The 19,608-nt window shown below is 57.2% G+C and overlaps 2 protein-coding genes and 1 long non-coding RNA gene across 3 annotated transcripts in view; 2 read left to right on the plus strand and 1 right to left on the minus strand.

Annotated features, from left to right (window-relative positions):
- Positions 1 to 799: 799 nt before the first annotated feature.
- LOC311440586 lies at positions 800 to 3,842 on the minus strand. The gene is made up of 2 exons (XR_014695476.1): positions 3,713 to 3,842; positions 800 to 3,065 (listed from the first exon to the last, which is right to left on the minus strand). It is a non-coding gene; the product is annotated as an uncharacterized lncRNA (long non-coding RNA).
- Positions 3,843 to 4,233: 391 nt separating this feature from the next.
- Positions 4,234 to 13,579, plus strand: AK4 (adenylate kinase 4). Its single transcript, XM_084527676.1, has 5 exons — positions 4,234 to 4,635; positions 8,854 to 8,973; positions 10,107 to 10,279; positions 10,622 to 10,740; positions 11,357 to 13,579. Exons 1-5 carry the CDS (start codon positions 4,491 to 4,493, stop codon positions 11,469 to 11,471), a joined length of 672 nt encoding a protein of 223 aa, XP_084383802.1. The 5' UTR covers positions 4,234 to 4,490; the 3' UTR covers positions 11,472 to 13,579.
- A 1,219-nt stretch (positions 13,580 to 14,798) lies between these two features.
- DNAJC6 (DnaJ heat shock protein family (Hsp40) member C6) overlaps positions 14,799 to 19,608 on the plus strand; it is a 44,142-nt gene continuing 39,332 nt past the window's right edge. Inside the window, exon 1 of the mRNA XM_084527671.1 lies at positions 14,799 to 14,854. Within this exon, the coding sequence (XP_084383797.1) occupies positions 14,833 to 14,854 (22 nt within the window). The 5' untranslated portion in view covers positions 14,799 to 14,832. The remainder of the gene's footprint in view (positions 14,855 to 19,608) is intronic.

Consider the following 19,608-nt stretch of genomic DNA (forward strand, 5'->3'; position numbering starts at 1 on the left):
ACAGCACAAAGCGTGTAATTGCCACGCTGGAGCAGCCGCTGGCTGAGCTAATCCTCTTCCGCAAGCAGCGCAGGGCAGGGCCCCGATGGTGATGAACCACCCCGTGCAGAATTAAGAGCCTTCTAAGTGCTGCGGGGTTAACACCACAGGTAACGTCGGTATCAAGAATAAATCGTGACCTCTGCAAGCTGTTGCATCAGCCCCCAGCCTCTGCAGGCTGAGGACTAATGCACCAGCAGGTCCCTGCTGGGCTCGCACCAAACCCCACGGGGCTGCTCGCTGCCCACCACTCACGACCCCGGTGTGCACAAACACCGAGCCCCGCTGGTGTGCCACCCACACAAAGCTGTGAGCTTCACCACGTGGGAGCCCCGAAAACCTTTTCTAGGTGTTTTGATGGAATTGTGACAGAAGTTACCCAAGGAACGTGCCATCTTCTTGGCCAAGGCAGAAAACCCCAGCCCCAAGCGAGCACCAGATGCCCCACTGTGGCTGCACCACCTCCCTGCCCAACCCCATGTAACAGAGCGAGTGGGGACTGGCTAAAATCATTAACAATCATTAAAATCTTTAACAAGAAATATAGAAAATATGTATCTACAGCGGGGGGCTGTATAGCTGCAGTCTTTCCCCTTTCTTCTGGTACCCAGTCCCACGCACTGGCCCACATCTCCTCACCTCTTCTCCCAAATGCTCCCCCAGCTGCACAGGACCCCACTTTTGGGACCCTTATTGAAGCTTCTGAAGCACGGCATTCCTGGAAGGTCTTCTACATCAAACAGACAACTAAGAGGCGAACTCCCAGTAAAGCACAATTTTTATTCAAGTCCATCTCAAGTTTCTTTAACCCATGACTTTTACATGAAGAGGTTTGTTTAGAACAGGGACGCTTGAGCAGGATGTTGTGTGTACATCTGTCCGTCCGTCAGCTCCTGGAATCAAAGGGTCGGGGCGCGGCGGGCACGGGCCCCGTGAAGCTCAGATGGCTGCCATCCTTCAGTTATCACAGTACTGTACCTTTACAAGAGACAGCATCAGCACTGTGATAACTGAGCCAGGGCAGCCTGTCAGTCATCGCGGCCCCTCCGTGGCGCTGCCAGGTGCTTCCTCCATCTTCTCATCCCTTGCACGCCTCCGAGCCCCAAACTGCCCTCTGCGGGTGCCCAGCTGCCAGGTGAGAGGCTCAGAGTATTTAACACAAGTGGCTTTGCATGTGGGGATCCAGCTCAGAAAATTATCCAGATAATTAGCGCTATCTTAATGACCACAGTGACCAAAACAGCCTTCAAAATCCAATTCACTAATGCTGGATTTAACGGAGAAGGGTTAACTTACCGCTCAATGCTGGAGAAAATGAGGGTAGCCCTTCTCCCCCTTAAACTCGCTGGAGCTGCAGAGCAGCGCTTGGTTTATGCTACTCGAGAACCGAGTGTCATGAACCAGACAGCCAGCAGGCAGCCGTGGCTGCGAGCCACGTAAGTCGGCGGAGCAGCACCGCGTGCAACAGCCGAAGGCTGGGATCACGACCGGCACGAGTAGAGGGCAGCACCACACCGCGACCGCGCTGCATACTGCACCCAGCGCACCGGGCGCTCGCCCAGGCAGCCGTGGAATTTTACAGCGCCACGAACACGTTCAGCTGGGCTTCATCAGGGCTTGTCACATGCGCTGCGAGAGCTGCGATCGCTCCTGTGCCTACCAAGGGCTCCGACGGGAGCAGCGCCGGGCGCCGAGCAGCCAGCTGTGTTCTCGAGGGACAGCAGCTGGAAGAGGCCGAAGGGGTGCCTCAAGGCTCTGCAGGCTCAAGTATGCCTCTGGAGCTCTTAGGTCACAGGATCCAAACACAGAATTGTGAAATAAAAACTTCTACCACAAGTCAAACTTGTATCAACCAGTAGTTTGCACCCCACTTTTTCTTCTTTTTTAAACAGGTATTGCTGAAAAGATCATGGAACTACTTCTACACGCGTACACCTCTGGTTAAGGGAATCATATTGACTTCTGAAATAATTGAGTTTAAAACATAACACTTTTTAACCCAAAGTTACCGTATTTTTATAAAAGTTAATTTACGATGCTGATGGACTTCCTCAGTACAAGCTGCTCTCGTATCTCTAACAGGAGGGAGCAGAAACTCCAGATGTGGTTTACTGCTCTAAAGAACTTACCTGGAGAAGAGCATGTCTGGAGATGTTCAGAGGTTGTTTTTAAAAGAGAAAGGCGTAACGCTGAGAGGGATCCAGCTACCAAAATGGTGCCTTACAAGTTTTTAACAGAAGAGGGCAATGGAGAGACAAGTATGAAATATCTGAGGAGAAGCACGCAGTGGAAAAAAATATTTGTACATTTTAAAACAAACTGCAAACATACATTACATAAAAAGGGGACAGTCAACAGATTATGCAATACTGACGTCAGATGATGACACAGATGACCTAAACGTATACCCTAAAACTTGCAGGTTTGCCACTGATTGTAATTAGTTACATCATCTGCTGCTGCAAGAAAAAAAAACAAAACACCAAAAAACTTTGTAAAAAATGCTTAAGAAAATCTGTACGTACAGCTATGACTTTTGAAAAGGAAGGAAAGTGCCCCAAAAATGAATTATTTACTGCCACTCTGAAGCCTTTTCACGCCACATTATTCCAGTAGAAAAAAAAAAAAATCTACTGATTTCAACAGAATGGAAGAGGAGTGGCATGGGGAATCCCACATTTTGGAGGCTGAGGTGGGAAGAGAAGAGGTGCCGCTTGGTAGCTCAGGTGTGTCTTCATCTGAAGATTTTATCCGTGCTCCAGCAGTTACTCGTGGGCTGTTTCAAGCAGCTCCGTGACCGCAGAGGTGTGCGGTCCCACCCAACTCCTGTCGCACCCCTCTTCTGCTGGGCACCCGCTCGCGGCCGGTGCCGTTTCCCCCAAAGGGATCCCCCAAACCTGCTGCCTCTCCTCTCCTCTCCTCTCACGCCGATTTTCGCCTCGCTCCAGCCGCGCCACGATGCGGAAAGCAAACAGGTGTGCGAAAACGCAGAACTTGGCTCCTCGTCACCGTCTGGAGAGCCCTCCCTGCTTTTTAAACAAAACATTTAGCCGGCTGGGGACCCAGCACACCGCCCCGTGCCCTGGGTATCCCTGTAGGGCTATTTAAGAATATCTGGTTGTTGGCGGAGGCTGCCACCCCTTGCTTCTTTCTGAAGCCCCCCGGCGTGGCCTGGCTGCTCCCGAAGCTCCGCTCCCCCCCTCCAGCCCCTGGGGGCCGGCTGCTGGCCGTGTTTTGGGGCTGTTTTATAGGATTCCCGTCTGTTTTATAGGATTCCCGTCCCCTCCGCGTACCCCTCACCACCCCCAACCCACCCTGGCCGGGCACCAGCACCCAGCACCGAGCACTCCTCCCTCAGCAACACCCCCGGGGGGGGGGCCCACGATAACCCCACAGCACCTCTCCCCTTCCCTCCTCCACCACCCCCCTGAGGCACAGCCTCACACGGAGCCCCCCATGGAGCCCCCTCAGCGCCCCTCAGCCCCCCGCCCGCTCCCCCAATCCCCCAAAACAGCAGTGCGCAACGGGAAGGAAGGGGGGGGGGGAGGAAGCACCGCGCCCGGCCAGCTCTGCCGAAACCCGGGGGGGGGTCTCTGAGGAAGGGGGTCCCCGCTGGAAGCCCCCCCAAACCCAGCGCGGTGCCCCCCTGAGGGCCGGGCCGGGCCGGACCCACCTGAGGGCTGGCGGCGGGGCCGGGGGGCGCCGTGACGCAGCACGGGCGGGCGGGCGGCGTGAGGGCCGCCATCTTGGCGTGTTTATGGCAGCGCCGCGCGGCCATGTGATGCGCCCGCCGCTTCCTGAGGGAGGGAGGGGGCACCCGCCTATCGTGCACGCGCATATCGCGCACACGCATGTCGTTCACAAGCATGTCGTGCACGCGCGTGTCGTGCACACTCATATGTCTCACGCATATGTAATTCACGCGCATATAATTCACGCGCGGGTGCCCCCTCACAGCCCCCCCCCCCCTCACCACCTCGCACCGCACACACCGAGGGGGCGCCCCGCGGTGCTCTCCCCGTCGCCCCCGGTGCTCCCCCCGTTGTCACCACAGCCCCATGAGGCGGCACCGAGCCCAGCCCTGCCCCATCTATAATGGAGGGGGGGGGTTTTGCAGGACTACAAGTCCCAGGGTGCCCAGCCCGAGGGGGCGGCCCGAGGGGGCGGCCGTGTCCCCCCCCCCCCTCCTTGCTCCGTGCTGATGTGTACGGGCGGCGGGTGAGCGGCTCGGCACGGCTCGGCTCGGCACGGCTCCCCCCCCCCCCCATTAACACGCCATTTTGCGGGGCTCCCCGGCATGCGGGGTCCCGTGGTGGGGGGCTGCGAGGCGGCGGGGCCCCCCCTGCGTGCCCCCTTCCCAGCTCCGCATCCCCCCTCGGGGGAGGCTGCGTGAGGCGAGAGATTTTTTGGGGGGGAAAGGGGTGCTGGGGGGGGGGCTGCCCCGCAGGGAGATGGCGTCCAAGGTGCTGCGGGCTGTGGTGCTGGGCCCCCCCGGCTCGGGCAAGGGGACGGTGTGCGAGAGGATCGCCCGCAGCTTCGGGCTGCAGCACCTCTCCAGCGGGCAGTTCCTGAGGGAGAGCCTCGGCCGGGGCGGCGGTGAGTGCCCGGGGTGCCCCCCGGGGCCGGGGGCGGTGTGGGGATGGGGTCGGGGTCGCTCACGGCTCGGGGCGAAACCCTAAGGGGAAATCTCCCCCCCCCCACTGTGGGGATGAGGTGGTCTTCCCTCCATCTTGGGTGTGCTGGGGAGAAAGGGGCTGAGGGTTGCCCCCAGCCCCAGGTGGGCACAGCTAAAAAAAGCTGCACGAGCACCCATGGGCAGCCTCGGCACCTGGGGTTGCGGGCTTTCCGTGTTAACACAAGGGTTTTGGAGGAATGGGGTTCAGTCACGCAGCCTGGGTCCCCCTGTGCCTGCTGCGACACCCACGGGGCGAGGGATGCTCTGGGCACATACAAGTTCCCACAGGGAAACCCTTCTGGGAAGCTTGCTGTGGGTTATGGGGTGTCCCGATGCTGTGCCGTGCCATGCAATCCCCTGTGGCGAGGCCAGCGGGGTGGCACGGGGCACCCCATGAGCCCCGCTCCTTAATAAGCTGCCCTCCAGGATCAGGGGGCACAGCGCTGCCAACCCACCCCGTGTTTCGCATCCGAAGCCCTTTTTTATGAGCTGACGGGTTGTGATGTGCTTCACAACCGTCCTGGCCTGTGATGGATCCAGCAAAGTTTTGGGAGCCAGCAGCCGGGCGGCATGGGGCTGTCCCTAGCCGTGGCTGGGCAATGCCAACGCTGCTGCTGTTCCCCGGGGAGGAAACTGACTCAGAGGAGCCATAAAACGACACAAAACAGCCCAGAGGAACAAGCCGCACTTTGCCTTTTTCGAGGTGTGACGAGAAAAGGGAAAAAAAAAAAAAAAGGGGAGGATAAACTTTCAGAGCTGCGTGCTCCGTGGGGCGTTGCAGGCTCGTTTAAAAATACCCAGATTTCCTTCCATAAATAATAATAAAAAAAAAAAAAGCACGGCAATATTTCCCCTGGGGAGAGGCTCGAAATTTGGAAAATCCCAATAGCTCTGTTGGCGGAGCCGCAGAGCACCTGGGCGAAGACCAAGCGGTGCAGCAGCGGGTGGGGAACGGGGGTGGAAACTCAGGTGAGGTTGCTCAGGAGCGAAGCCGCCGTAATTTTCAGGTGCCACCTTTGCCTTCGACTCTGGTCATAGCTCTCAGTAATGTGCAGCTGTTTGCTTTTTTTTTTTTTTTTTCCTTTCTTTTTTTTTTTTGCTGTTTGCTTTGGACAAGCTGTTACATGACCACGCAGCGGTGTGCCAGCTCTGGAGGAAGCTGGATGGAAGTAAATTCCCTTCCTGAGTTTGTCATCCGCGCCGCTGGTTTTGCATTGTAGGGGAGCTGAGGCCAGTCTGACAGACACCCCGCTGCCCTCCAGAGGGACCCGCCGAGGGGTTTTAGAGCAGCCTCTGGGCAAGGAAACTGTGCAGGAGTCGATTTGGAGGTGATTTTCCCATCTCAGGAAGCCGGAGGACACCTGAGCATCCCGCACAGAGCGAGCCCCAGGGTGAGGGGTGTCTGGGTGTGCCGCTGCCACTGGAACCCTTGGGGTTTTGTAACAGTGACTCGGCGAGTGCATCCGCTGCCACGGATGTGTTGGTTAATCAGTGCCTCGCTTCGTGGCTGCCCTGTTGTGCAAAAGTGCTTTGTTTGGATCTCGGGAGAGCAGGAGGTAAAGAAACTGCTTTTGGTGCTGTGCCGGGGGTACTGGAGGGCAGTGACCGTTTTCCTCGACCGGTTCTTGTCCCAGTGCCCAGCTCTTTGCCTCTGGTGCCTGCAGCGTCCCGGGGTGTCAGCAGGGCTCAGCTAATTTCAGTAAAACTGCATGCCCTGGGTCTCTGCTCGCTGCAACTCTTTGGGGGCAGAAGGGTGCTGTGATGGTGGGAACCGTGAGCTAAAAGGGGTGAGAGGGGGGGCAGTGACATCCCCAGGTTTGTGGCCGTGCCATGCTCCAGCTCCCCGGAGGGAGGCCAGGCTGGCAGAGACAGGGTGAAAATGAGAGCCCTGCATTGGGGAAGTGGTTTGGGGGCTCCGAGAACCCTGTCCAGCTGGGGTTGTTCCAGCTTGGTGCACAGATAACCACGGGCAGTGCTGCATTAACCACCCGGAGCTCCTCCTCTCCATTAAGGCTGCGCTGCTGGAACCTAAATAAGAAATCATGCAAAAGGTTGCCCCGGGGGGCCCAAAGTCCGCGTTATCTCGCAGGGTCTGCCCAGGGGGCTGCTGGCAAATGAAATCCTGGTGCTCTGCAGTGCCTCCAGCCGCAGCCTCCTGCTCCCTGTGTTTGGGAACAGCCTCTCCTCGAGCCCCCGCAGCCCCCAGCCGCAGCGGGAGGCGTCGCTGGAGGCTGGGACCCGCTTTGCTGATAAGAGCTCAGAGGCACGGGTGCAGGGTTGAGCCGGGAAGGGACGGGGACAGCAGGGTCTGAAGTCCCGCGGTCGTTAGCTTAGCGGGATGGGGCGATAGCAGCGTGGATTTTGGCCCCTGGGTGGGATCTGCGCCAGGCCAGGCGGGTGAAAACCCCTGCCCATCACACCAGGACCTGCAGGGGGATGCCGTGCCCGGGCTGAGGAAGATTTGTCAGTGAAGAAGAGTAAAGTTTTCACTTTAATATTTCTGCCCTAGGAGGTCTCGGTGCTGCTTGCACAAGACCCGATGTTCTCTCCCCATCGCTGTATGGGCAGTGACATCGAGCTCGTTTTTGGGAAAGGCACCGGGTGCAGAGCTGCTCGGCGGCGTTGGTTGCTGTAATTTTGGGGTGGAGGTGAGGGGCTCTCCCCAGGAGCTGTAGGTCCTGCACAAAGCCTGCTGCCTGTCGGGAACGGCGCCGTTTGGGGTGTTTCAGGCTGGAAAAGCAGAGCCTGGAGAGCCCCTTCTCCTTCAGGCAGCTCGCCATGCTCCAAAGTCCCCAGTAATGAATACTGGGACCAGTATGGGGCCAAGCTCGGGCAGAGGCGGTGCTGCAGAGGTTGGTGGAGAGAGAGGAGGGAGCAACCCCACTCGGGTTGGGATTTGGGGGGCTTTGCCCCTCCTGCACCTCCCTCTGTGCGCAGCCATCGGTGCAAAACCCCAGCAGCCAGCCCCATGCAGCACGGCTCCTGGGACTTCAGGTGGAGGACCGGTGCTTTGGGACATGCTGGCCTCACTCGATAATCTGCCAAAATGTTAATTTCTGCTTCCAAACGCTGTGTTAGCTGCTTGGGGAAGGGGAGCTGGTCTGGTTCTGGTGCAGACAGAAGGGGCAGAGCCTCTCCAGGGGCAGGGGCAGGACTTGCCCCAGCTGGTGCCGAGGAGCAGTTCTATTTCCACATAGTTTCTCTGTGTCTCCGAGTGCCTAAGACAAAATTCTGGGCAATCTGTAAGGTAAAACCCAGCCGAATTTGTCTCAGGCCCCTTTTCTCACCATCTGGGGGCAGGCAGAAACCACAGCATTCCTCCTCACCGCTCAAAGTACCCAAGCTGCAATAAAAATGGGAAAAAGAAGTGGAAGCAGGGCTGCTGCTGGCTGCCCAGGTGGCCGAGGCTGCAGGGCAGGTGGGTCCTGGCCAGGTTTATCCCTCAGGGAACCCTCGCTGCCCTGCGGGGCTCCTCCTGCAGCACTTTCTCAGCTCCAGCTGATGCGGGGGAGAATCAAGCAGGAGCCTGCTCAGGTGTATTCGCCCTGCAGGTACGCTGCAATTATATTCTCAGGTGTTTGATCTGGGAAATAGTTCTCTTATCTGCGTGTATTTTGAGCTGAGCCTCTGAAGTCGTAAAGCCCGGTGGATGGAAAGCCGTGTTCTGCTTTCAGCAGCTGCAGTGAGGGCTCTGAGGTTTGTGTTTCCAAACGAGCTCTCTGATGTTGCCTGTTTACTGCCGCAGCCTGCGTGTGAAATCTTGAATTTGCACCTCTTGGGGTAATTTCCAGAAGGTAGTGCCAGCTTCTCACGGCGACGGCTGGACGTGGAAGGAGGAGGAGGCAAACTTGGTTTCTGCGAGCCAGGTGCTGCCAGTTGTCCAGACGTTACCCAAACGCATCATTTCTCGTCTTAACTTCACTGGAAACTTCTCCAAAGCGCAGTGACGGCCGCTGTGGTTCTGTGCAGTGGGATTATTTCTACAGCAGATGTACAAATTTGTCCCCTCTGAGGACGGGGATGCTGCCGAGAGGCTCCTGGATGAGCGCTCTCAGAGGGCAGACAGAATTTGAGGGGGAGCGGTGTTTTTTAAGCAGAAACGTCATTCATTTTTTTTTAATTTTCTTTAACTTGAACAGAAGTTGGCGTCTTGGCAAAGCAGTACCTTGAGCGAGGCCTCCTGGTGCCCGACCACGTCATCACGCGCGTGATGATGACGGAGCTGGAGAAGCGGCGAGGGGAGCACTGGCTGCTCGACGGTGAGTGAATCCAGACAGGAGGCTCCCGGGGGCCTTTAGAACATCGTTGTGCTGCCGAGGGGTTTGCAGCAGCAGGAGAGAGACCGAAGGTGCCTTTTGGGGTCCTGCTGGCAGCAGGAGTTGGGGCGGATGGCACCGAACCTCTCACAAGGGCAGTGCTTTTGGGGGCCAGCACTTGGGATGGGTGGCTGGGCCCCTGAGCCCTGTGGGGACAGGCTGGGTTGAAGCAGCCCCTGAATTAATGGAGTGTGAGAAGAGGAGGAATAGCCAGTTATTAATAACTGGGAGCCTCATTTCTGTATATTGAAGGGTTTCTTTGATTGTTTCCTATTTTTTAAGGCACAAAAAGAGGAAAGTGGGCGGAGGAACCACCCCAAACTCAGTCCTTGCTATTAAAATTTCACCACTCGTAGGATAACACTGCTTAATTCATCTCCTGGTTGGCAAATCGCACAGTGAGCAGCGCTGTATAAACAACTCCGTACTTTTGCTGTGTTAAAACTCCCGTGTTTCAACATCCACGAGCGTGCATCCCAGCGCTCAGATCCCGGTTCGTGCAGCACGGGGCTGTTCTGGGCTGGTTTGTGGTGCTGCATGGGAGCTACCCCCAGGCAGCACAGCTCGGGGACGAGCTGCTGTCCTGCCACCACTTTGTGCCCAATGCCCTGCCCCAAGGAGCGAGGAGCGTGCTGATTTCAAGCAGTCCGTACCCAAATAACAGCCCGACTAGACGTGGCAAAGCAGACCTCACGTATTCTTTCTCCTAACGACTCCTTCATTAGCTGTGGTGGTGTCCTGACCAGCTCTCAGCTAATAATTCTTTGCTTGGGTAAAACCTGGGGTTTTTCAGATGTTCGCTGAGCTCTGCGGTGGCCAGGAGAGGCGGGGAGATGGGGCAGGTCCTCCTGCTGGACGTGGTTTCTCTGGAGAACACGAGCCTACAGCGACCTGTGTGCTGTATTTTGGGAGCCGGTGCTGGAGGAGCTATTTTTTGTCGCAGCCATCTGGCGGATGCCTCTCTTTCACACCGTTTGGGCTGCAGCGAGGAGCTGTGCTATCTTTACAGCGCCACGGCTGCGGGGCGGGCAGAGAAATGCTTTCTTGCTGCTCACCCAGCCCCTCTCTGCCCGCAGGTTTCCCGCGGACGCTGGGGCAAGCCGAGGCGCTGGACAGGATCTGCGAGCTGGACCTGGTGATCAGCCTGAACATCCCCTTCGAGACGCTGAAGGACCGCCTGAGCGCCCGCTGGATCCACCCGGCGAGCGGCAGGGTCTACAACATGGAGTTCAACCCGCCCCACGTGCACGTAAGAGCCCCTAGCGCTGGCTTTGTGCCTGTCCAGAGCGACTGGAGGGAGGCAAAGGTCAGAGGTGCCTCGTGCTGCGTGGGCGGGCTGGCACGATCCTAAATTACCACCGGGGAAGAAATCCCATGTAGTAAGACCCGGGGGCTGCGGGGCACCGGAGAGCTTTGTGCTTGGCAGCTGTCCCGCAGGAGTTGTGCAAAACGCACTCAGCCAAGTGAGGTTTGTGTTAAGCGCTGCAGGAAGGTGCTTAGATGTTAATTGCCTCCAGCAGCCGGGGCACGGGGCAGCTGGGGCAGCTCTCTGGGGACCTGCAGCCCCCAAATGGTGTTGGCTTTTCCTCAGGGCATCGACGACCTGACGGGAGAGCCGCTGGTCCAGCGCGAGGACGACAAACCCGAGGCCGTCGCTGCCCGCCTGAGGAAGTACAAGGATGCTGCCAAGCCGGTGATAGAGCTGTACAAGTGAGTATAGCATGCAAAAAAAAACCTAAAACAGTGTGCCCACGGCCCCTGCTGGGTGTTGAGGGGGCAGATCGCTGTGCTCAGCACCACATCGGGGTCCATGGAGGGGGTGGCCTTGCAGAGGGCACTTCACTGTGCTCACAGAACCTGCAGCATCTTTCTGTGCTGCTTAAAATAACATAAATTGAGGAGTTCATTAAATAACCCCCTGTGCTCTGCAGCCCGGGGTGGTGTATTTGCCCTGCAAAAACCAGGCTGAGGCCCCTGCCTGCCCTTTTAGGTGAAGTATGGGGCAGCTGGCAGCAGGGCAGGAGAAGCCAGGGCAAGGGGTGGCAGAAAATGTGTGGACTGGGAGCATCCAGGCTGCAGGGGAGGTGAGAAGGGGTTCTCCAGCTGCTGCTCCCGTGGGAACTGGGAGGTGTGTGGTGGGATTAGGGGTGGCTGCTGGGGTTCAGCCCACCCATGTGTGAACACGTCTAACCCCTCGCTGCCCCTCCTGCAGCCCAGAAAGCCACGGGCAAGCTTCCCCAGAGGCAGGCAGAGGCATTTCACAGCACGCCCTGCCTGCAGGGGTCCTGTCCCTAGGTGCTGACTTCTCCTCTCAACTCTCTTCCAGGAGCAGGGGCATCCTGCACTCGTTTTCGGGGACGGAGACCAACAAGATCTGGCCGTACGTGTACGCTCTGCTTTCCAACAAGATCCCCCCTCTGCACTCAGAGGAGGAAAACTAACCCGGTTGGGTGGAGGACCAGGGACTGAGGGGATAACGTGTTTGGTTTCTCTGCACCGTGCTGGAGCTGTGCTCAAATTAGGTGATCATGCAGTACCTACGGCTGCTTCCCCAGGCGTGCTGGATAACAGCTGTGGAAACACAGTCACAGCCAGCATCGGGGTGAAGAGGTCTCCGCTTATAAGGTCAAGTCTGCTAGAATAAGTGTTTTTTTTTTCCTTCTGAGGCTAGAAAGTATTCCTGCCGGTGATCCAACTGCACAGATCAGTGATGCAAACCTAGGTAATGATTCTGTCAGGTTTACACAACTTGCCATGATTTCCCCGCCACCCCCATATGAAACCCCAGCCTCTCTCTAGGCCTATAATGCGTCATTCCATTGCTCCACAGTACTGTTTACTGCAGATCACTCTGTTGTAGGTTTTTTTTTTTTCATTTTAAATTATTTTCTATTAAGTTTATTTCTTAGAGAAATAAAGCTCTAGAATGCGAGACTTAGCCCCGTGGGAATTGGTGAGGAACACAGAAAACGTTCACATTGCAGAGCTCAGAAATGTGAAGATCGCATTTCCAGTGATAGAAACAGAAGAGGGAAAACATGGGAGGTAAATTACATAGTTGTGCTTTTTTTTATGAAGAGGGATGATTTAAAAAAAAATGCATTTTGAAAAGCTGCTATACAGTCGGCTTGTCCTGAGCTGGTGTGACGTGGAGCAGGCAGGTGAGCAGGTGAGAGCCAGGGCAGAGCTGCACTCCTCGTGCTTACCTTGTCCGTAGCTTTTCGTACCATGAGACATGTTGGTGTTGTAGCTTCTCCCAGAGATTGATTTTAACGCGTTGCGTTCTGGGGGAGAATTCGAGTCATTCCTTGTTCCTTGCTGCCTTTCTACCCGAGGTCCTTGTGGAAACCTGGGCTGTTCCCCGAGGAAATGCCCATTGTGGAGGGGTTCGCCCCCCGTGGCTGCAGGCTCTTGCGCTGCCCGTGAGGGCTGCCAAAAATGTTTGTGCCCTGATGCTCAGCCCGCTTCAGCAGTGATGTGCATGAGCGTGCACCTCGTCTGAAACAGCATCAGCGTGCCCCTTCTGCCCAGACGTCTTTGTGTAACTGGGATTAAAAGGCCCTGCGGGTGCTGCTGCTGCCCCGTGTGCAGGAGCCCTGGGCACAGACCCCAGCTTTTCTCAACTGGACGTGCTGTGAGCCCACGGGGGCACAGCACCCAATCCGCGGGGATGCTCTGCTGGCCTCCTTGAGTTGCCTTATTTTATAGACTATATATTTAAGAAAAAAAAAGCGAGATGTGTATTTTTAAAGGTTTAAAAAAAAAAAAAAAAAAGCACAGAGTTTTAGCATCCACTTTGGAGAACGCCTTGCTGAGCTGCCTGCCCCGGTGGAGCTGGGCAGCGCAGCAGGGATGCAGAAAAGCTGTCGCTACCCCCCACCCCCGTGCCATCAGTTAGAGCGGCCTGGGCAAGTTTCTGGTGCTGAAGTGTCGCTGTTTTGTTGCTGGGAGAGCAGGTCTCTGGCAGGGCAGGGGGAACCGACTTTGGGGTTTGTTTTTGGCTGCTTGTGCAAAACTTCAGCACATCTTAATGCCGCCAGAGGAGCCCCTGACGGTTGCTGGCTCAGTCAGAGGCAGCTCTGCTCTGGCTCTCTCCTGATAACGGAGCCAGAAGCCGTTGGGCATCTGCAGAGCAGCATCCATCCCCCATGTGTTGCCCAGCCCGGGGCCTGCGGTTGGATTTGCCCCAGGAAAGACCCCGAGCACTTGTTTTCAAGACTCTGAACCCTTCTGTAGATGCAGAAGCCCTGCGACCACGCATGCCTCCAGCCCTCGGGACGGATTTTTCTACAAGAATTGTTGTACTGTGCACTTTCATAGACCAAACCCCGCAGCGGCACGCACCCAGCCCCTCGCCTTCCCTCCTTGCCGTGTTTTCCTTCGGCTCCGTGCTGAATCCCCTTCCCTCCAGCATCCTGCAAGGACCAAGGTGCCGCGTGGGGGGCAGTGGGGGCCCGCGCCCCCCGTTTGCTCCTGCAGCTTCTTCCCGGGGAGTGGCCACCGCTGTGCTGCTGCTCGAAAGATGTAAATAAAATTTTTCTCCTGCTTATCCCTGTGCTGGCGGTGTCTGTCTGTGAGTTTTGCTCGACGGCCACTGCGCTGGGCTCTGCACGAGCCCTTTCCCCATGCCAAGGAGCCTCTGGAATTACTGGGCACAATGGGGACGAAGGAGAGGAGCTGGAGCATCCCCACTCCAATGGGAGGAAATCCCCCCCCTATGTTTTTTTTTGGCTTGAACCCAATGCCACTCTTTGGGTCCTGCCTTACAGCGAGCTCCTTTATTTGGTAAAATCTACAATAAAAAGTTAAAAAGGCAGCTCAGACGCTGTGGATGAAGCTGGCTGTTGCACAGAAAGTCGTTCTCATTTCCCCGTGTAGCGTCCCCCAGTAAAAGCACAGGAGCATTAGGGGCAGCAACGCTCCAGCTCGCTCTGTGCCCCGAGTAATCCGTCACGTGGATCGGGGCAGAGGGAATTAAAAGCTGGAAGTGCCCCAGCTCATCACTACCTTGCAGATCCCGTCGTTTTTTCTTCTTTTTAATTACAGCCAGCAGCTCGGGGCCCCGGTGCCACGTGTGGAATAAGCGGAGACTGCAGTGACTGGAGGGGGAAAAAGGAAAATGGGGTGGGAAATGTTGCTGGGATCGGGGAGTGGGGGCTGAGGAGCTGAACCCCAGTGGGGGAATGTGGGTGATGGGTGGATTCGGGAGAAACCCAGAGGGCTCTGGAAGTTTGTGCCAGCTGCGGATGCCCTTTGGTTTGCTCCCCATTTTCTCCCCCAGGATTTCACGGAGGGCAAAGCGGCTGCGGGTCGGCATCCGAGGGCTGCTGATATTTCCTCAAACTTCACCGCGACCCTAAAATCACCCAGGCTCCCCCCTTCCTGCCCGCTCACCTGCACCGCACGACGCCCCCGGGGTTCGCGTAGACCCCCAGGGCGATGCTCTTTCTTTGCTCTCCGCACTCCTGCCGGCTGTTTGCAGCCAAATTGCTCCAAATCGGGACCTTGTGGGGGGGATGGAGCAGCCCCGGGGGGAGCAGCCCCGGTCCCCCCGGGGGTCACCGCGCATCGCCGGGACCGGAGCGGGGGAAGGGGACACGAGCTAGGGACGGGGTTTGGGTGGCTCTGGGGGCTCTGGCTGTCCTTCTGTCCGTCTGTCTGTGTGTCCCTCTGTCTGTCCGTCCCTCTGCCTGTCTGTCCGTCCGTCCGCGTGCCCGCGTGCGCGTGCCCGCGCCGCCGCCGCCGCCGCCCCCGCGAGCGGGCGCTGCCGGCTGCGGCGCGGCCCCGGCGGGCGGCGGGAGCATGGAGGCGGCGGCGGGGCCAGGTGAGGAGGCACCGGGCAGGGGTCGGGGCCGGGGTCGGGGCGAGCAGCAGGGTTAAGGGGTCGCTGGAGGGGTTCCTGGGGGCCGCTGCCCGCTGCTCGTTGTCTGGGGGGGGGGGTCCTACGAAGCCCGCTGCCCGCTCGGGCCACCCCAAGGCGAGAGAGGGCGTCCCGAAATCCCCCTGCATCATGGCACGCTGAGATGCCGGGTGCCTGCATCCTGAAATCGTGGGTCTCTGCTTCCCTGACTCTCTGCATCCCTGCTTCCTTGCATCCCGGGTCCCTGCATCCCGAAATCCCAGGTCCCGGCATCACAGCATCCCGAAATGCTGGGTCCCTGCACCCTGAAATCCCGGGTCCCTTCCTCACTGCCTCCCTGCATCCCGAGTCCCTGCATCCCGAAATCCTGGGTCCCTGCATCCCAAAATCCCAGGTCCCTGCATCCTGGCATCCTGAGTCCCTGCATCACAGCATCCCGAAATCCTGGGTCCCTGCATCCCAAAATCCCAGGTCCCTGCATCCTAGCATCCTGGGTCCCTGCATCACAGCATCCCAAAATGCCGGTGTCCCTGCATCCCAGGTCCCCGCATCCCTTCACCCCAGCATCGCAGCATCCCCGGTCCCTGCCTCCCTGCATCCCAAAATCCCGGGTCCCTGCATCCCAGGTCCCCGCATCCCTTCACCCCAGCATCGCAGCATCCCCAGTCCCTGCCTCCCTACATCCCAAAATCCCGGGTCCCTGCATCCCAGCACCCCGGTCCCTGCCTCCCTCCATCCCTTCCGGCACCCCAAAACCAGCGGCCGTACGCAGCAGCGCTGTGAATACCCCCCTGGGCATACCGCCTTCCCTGAAGGGAAAGAAAATGATTTGGGGGGCTGGAAATAATCATAATTCCAGCTTGTATCCGGGCCTTCCTGCGGCAAGGTTACCCGGTGTGCGTGTAGCACGGAAGCGCTGATACGGAGCGCGGATACGCAGCCGCCTGCAGCACATCTGCTGCGGGGCTGACCTTCAGCACTGTGTGCTCCGTGAGACAAACACGGCACTGCCTTCCCCATGACAGCCCTGCTTCAGGCCCGAGAGAAGGGAAAAAAAAAGAAAAAAAAAGGCAAAATTTGCGGCTGCTGCAGGAGGGGCCAGCAGGGCCGGGGCGAATGGTGGGCTTGTGGCCTCAGGACCTGCACTCACTGCCACGGTGCGGGTACGCGGCTGCCCTGCCCGTCAGTGCTGCTGGATTGCCTGAAATCAGGAGATTTTTAATGTTTTTCTGATGTATTTGGGGCTGTCATTACTGCAGCCTTGTTCTGCGTGCTGGCAGGGGGAGAGGTAGAGAAGGAGGAGGAGAAAGAGAAGGAGGAGGAGGGTGAGGAGGAGGAGGGTGAGGAATATTTTGGCCGGGGCTCCAGGACTGCACACGACGGACTTTTTCAGTGCCTGCATTTAGCCGAGGGCCTCCATCTTCTGCTGTCCCTTCCCCGGCAGATTTCTCTTAGTCATAGCCTGCCCGGAGAGAAAAAAATAAACACGCATCTGTGCATCAAGCCATTCCGATGGCACAGGCAGCACGGAGGCAACCCGGGCCGCACTATATTTAGACAGCTGTGACACAGCCTGCTTGTTTATGGCCCCAGAAACCCTCGCAGCCCACAGATGCAGCATTTCGGGGCGGCCGTGGCCTTTAAGGAGGAACCACGCTTTGTCCTTGAGCTCCGGGTTTCTCCACCAGCCCTGGCAGCTCCGGCCTTTAACTGCTGACCCGAGTAATCCGCCGCACGCTGCGCCCGCCGCCCTGCCCCGAGCAGCCCTGGCGGGTGCTTGGCCGGCCAACAACGGGACGGATTTTGGGTGGGGATTTGCTGAAATCCGGCCCTGTGCGTGACGGCCCCCGGCGTGCAGATTTGGAGGATAAAACCCTGGGGCTGCAGGGACGCGGCCTGGAAATCCCAGCTGCCAGGGCACCGCTGCCGCCGCCGCTCAGATGGGATTAGGGGCGCGGGCGAAGCTGCCGTGAGGAGCTCTCAAAGCCGAAACGCTATAAATAGCTCTTTTTATTATTTATAGCCAAATATGAATAATAATTTATGAACCTTTAAGGTAGTTCACGTTACGGTAGCGTATGAAGCCCTGTTTTGGTAGGCGCTGTAGACAACATAGAGATTTTCTTCCCCTAAATATATTTTTGTCTTCAGTAACCCAAAATACACAGGATGGGAAGTGGCATCCACACAGATCTGAATCCTGGCAGGGAAACAGATCCGTGCTGAGCAAACTCATTGAGGCAGAGTGAGGTGGGGGCCAGGATTGTGCCCGAACCCTCTGCAGTGGGGCTGTTGTGCAGGAGCTGTGGGACGTTCACTCGGCAGCACCGATCCCAGCCCAGGGCGTGCTGTGTGTGCTCAGGATGCTCTCCTGGGAGGCCAGCACGGTGCTGGAGCTGCCAGAGCCGAGATTTTGGGGTGAAGGCAGCGCTGGGTGGCACAGCAGGCACGGGATGTGCTGTGGAAGCCGAGGAGCTGGCTTCTGGCTCCTGCAGCTCTCCGCGCTCGGCCTGCGGCCACAGCCACGGCGATGCGCTGCCACAGCCCCCACTCCGGTGCAATTCAACCTCCTGCCCCTTGAGACACATCCAAGCCACTCTTCCGAAACTGCGGAGTGCAGGCAGTGCCGTGGGGACAGTGTTGCCTGTTTGGGGGCAGGTGCACGAGCACGGCCAAGGAAATGAGGAATGGACACAGACCTGGGCCCACACCGCACCGCCGCCGCGATCGAGGGCTCTAAGTCAGCTGGTGCTGTGAGCGGAGACAGGCCCCGTGCTGCAATGCTTCATACCAGGCAGAATGAGTAACAAGGCTCTAATAATGCTGTTCTTCCAATTAGTATTAGAGCAGCAGCCCGCTACCAAAATCTGTAAGAGCGTGGGAACACTTCAACAGGGGAAAAAAAGAAGTGCTGGCTTGCTGGCGAATCTCCCGGTGCTGTCAGGCCCATCTGCATCTCCCAACCTTTTGCGGGCAGGACCTCACGTAGATGTTCATCAGAGAGAAACTCTAAAAGCTGCAGTGATGATGCTCATCCCCTGCCCCATCCTCCATCCCATGCAGCTGTGCCAACAGGAGCAGCATGCGAGGGGTGGCGATGCTGCCTGCAGCTCCTCTTCTGCTCTCGGGGCCGTGCTCACGGCGTGCAGGGCTCCTCTCCTGTGCCCTGGTCGTGGCACCCGAGAGCCTCGGCTGATTATTTTCAGGCACAGTGAGTGCTGAGAGAATCGCATCATGTCTCTGGAAAATGAGCCAAGGCGCTTTGGGATTCATGGCATTGGTCGTGGCAGGTGAAAGCTGAGCTGCGTGTCACAGCTCACACATTTGATCGGCGATGTTAGCATTTGCCACAGGAAACCTATTTGCTTCCTTTAGTTTTCAATCTTTTCTTTAAATCAAACTCCTTAATCTTCTTTTTTTTTTTTTTTTTTTTTTTTTTTTTTTTTTTTTTTTTTTCCCAGTGCTGGGGTTTTCCTGAGGCACCAGCTGTGGGGTGCAGGACTTGTGCTGACGGAGATGCTGCTGTGGTTCAGAACTTCCAGTCAGCATCACGCACAAGAGCATTTTGCAGCCTTGCAGATGGGCTTTAGGAGGCCCAGATTTTTCATGGCATTTAACCACTTGTGCAGTGAAAGGGAAGCAATGAACGGGTGGTAGACAGGCACCAAAATACTGATTTTTACCCAAATACCTGATTCAGGTTTGATGTGCTGTGTGGACAGCTGCACAGCTCCAAGCTGCAGGCTGGGGACTTCCTGAGCTGATGGTGACACTCCCTGATTTAATGTCCCCTTGGGGATCGGTGTCCCTTGTGTTTCCCCAACTCTGAACCGCTGCTGGGGAGCCCCCTGAGTCCTTGAACAGTCGGAAACAAAGTCCTAGGGTGGCGTGAGTAAGCCGTGCATCGTCCCCAGCAGCAATTTAACAAGGCTGAGAGGCGAGCTACAAAAACATGCAGAGGCAGCAATACGCTTAATGGCGTGTGATATCACGGAGGGCAGCAACGGACGGGGAGATAATAACGGAGCCACGCTGAAGTCACTGGAAAACAAAATAATGACAAGCTGTATTGATAAAAAAAGGGGGAAGGAGGCAGGGAGGGTAGTGCAAAGGGGGATGGTTTGTATGTGCGAGATATATTTCACGGCCAAGTTGTCCGCCCCTAAGTCCTGACCCACAGTGGGAACGCTGTGCACTGCGAGAGAGAAGACACAAACCAAGGAGCCCAAGGGGGCCTCTTTTCTTTTCAAATTTTACATTTTTGGCTCCCTGGCAAGGTTTAGTTTTTCTTTCAGAACAACTTTTCTAAGCCACTTCAGAAAGGATTGGATCATCTGACTCCTCTCCCTCCCCCTGCATCCCTAAAAATCCCAGCCCAATCTGCCTGGGGCTCAGCGCATCCCATGGGGGTAAGATGCGGCGCTGCCCTGCGTGGCTGCTGCCCGAGCAGCTCCTCATTTCTCCAGCAAATCCAGGCCTGGACAAACCATTCCCATAGCCACGAGCAGAAAAGGAACCGCACGGCTGTCCTTGACTCCAGTCCAAATATCCCGTATTTATCCTCAGCACAAGTCCTGATACTGCTCTGAAACCCTATTTCTGGCTCCGTACCAAGGGCCTGTACCCGTGGTGCTATCATGTGCCTGTTCCTGGAGTAGTGCACGGGTGTCAGTGCTCCTGGGCAGCTCATGGAGCTGTACGAACGATGAATGAAGCCC

The sequence above is a fragment of the Aythya ferina genome (genome assembly GCF_964211825.1).
Source record: "Aythya ferina genome assembly, chromosome: 8".
NCBI lineage: Eukaryota > Metazoa > Chordata > Aves > Anseriformes > Anatidae > Aythya > Aythya ferina.

Coding starts and splice junctions, on each gene's coding strand:
- AK4 (XM_084527676.1), top strand. CDS start 4,491: ATGGCGTCCAAGGTGCTGCGGGCTGTGGTGCTGGGCCCCCCCGGCTCG. Junction 8,974..10,106: donor GGAGCACTGGCTGCTCGACG/GTGAGTGAATCC, acceptor CTCTGCCCGCAG/GTTTCCCGCGGACGCTGGGG. Junction 10,280..10,621: donor TCAACCCGCCCCACGTGCAC/GTAAGAGCCCCT, acceptor GCTTTTCCTCAG/GGCATCGACGACCTGACGGG.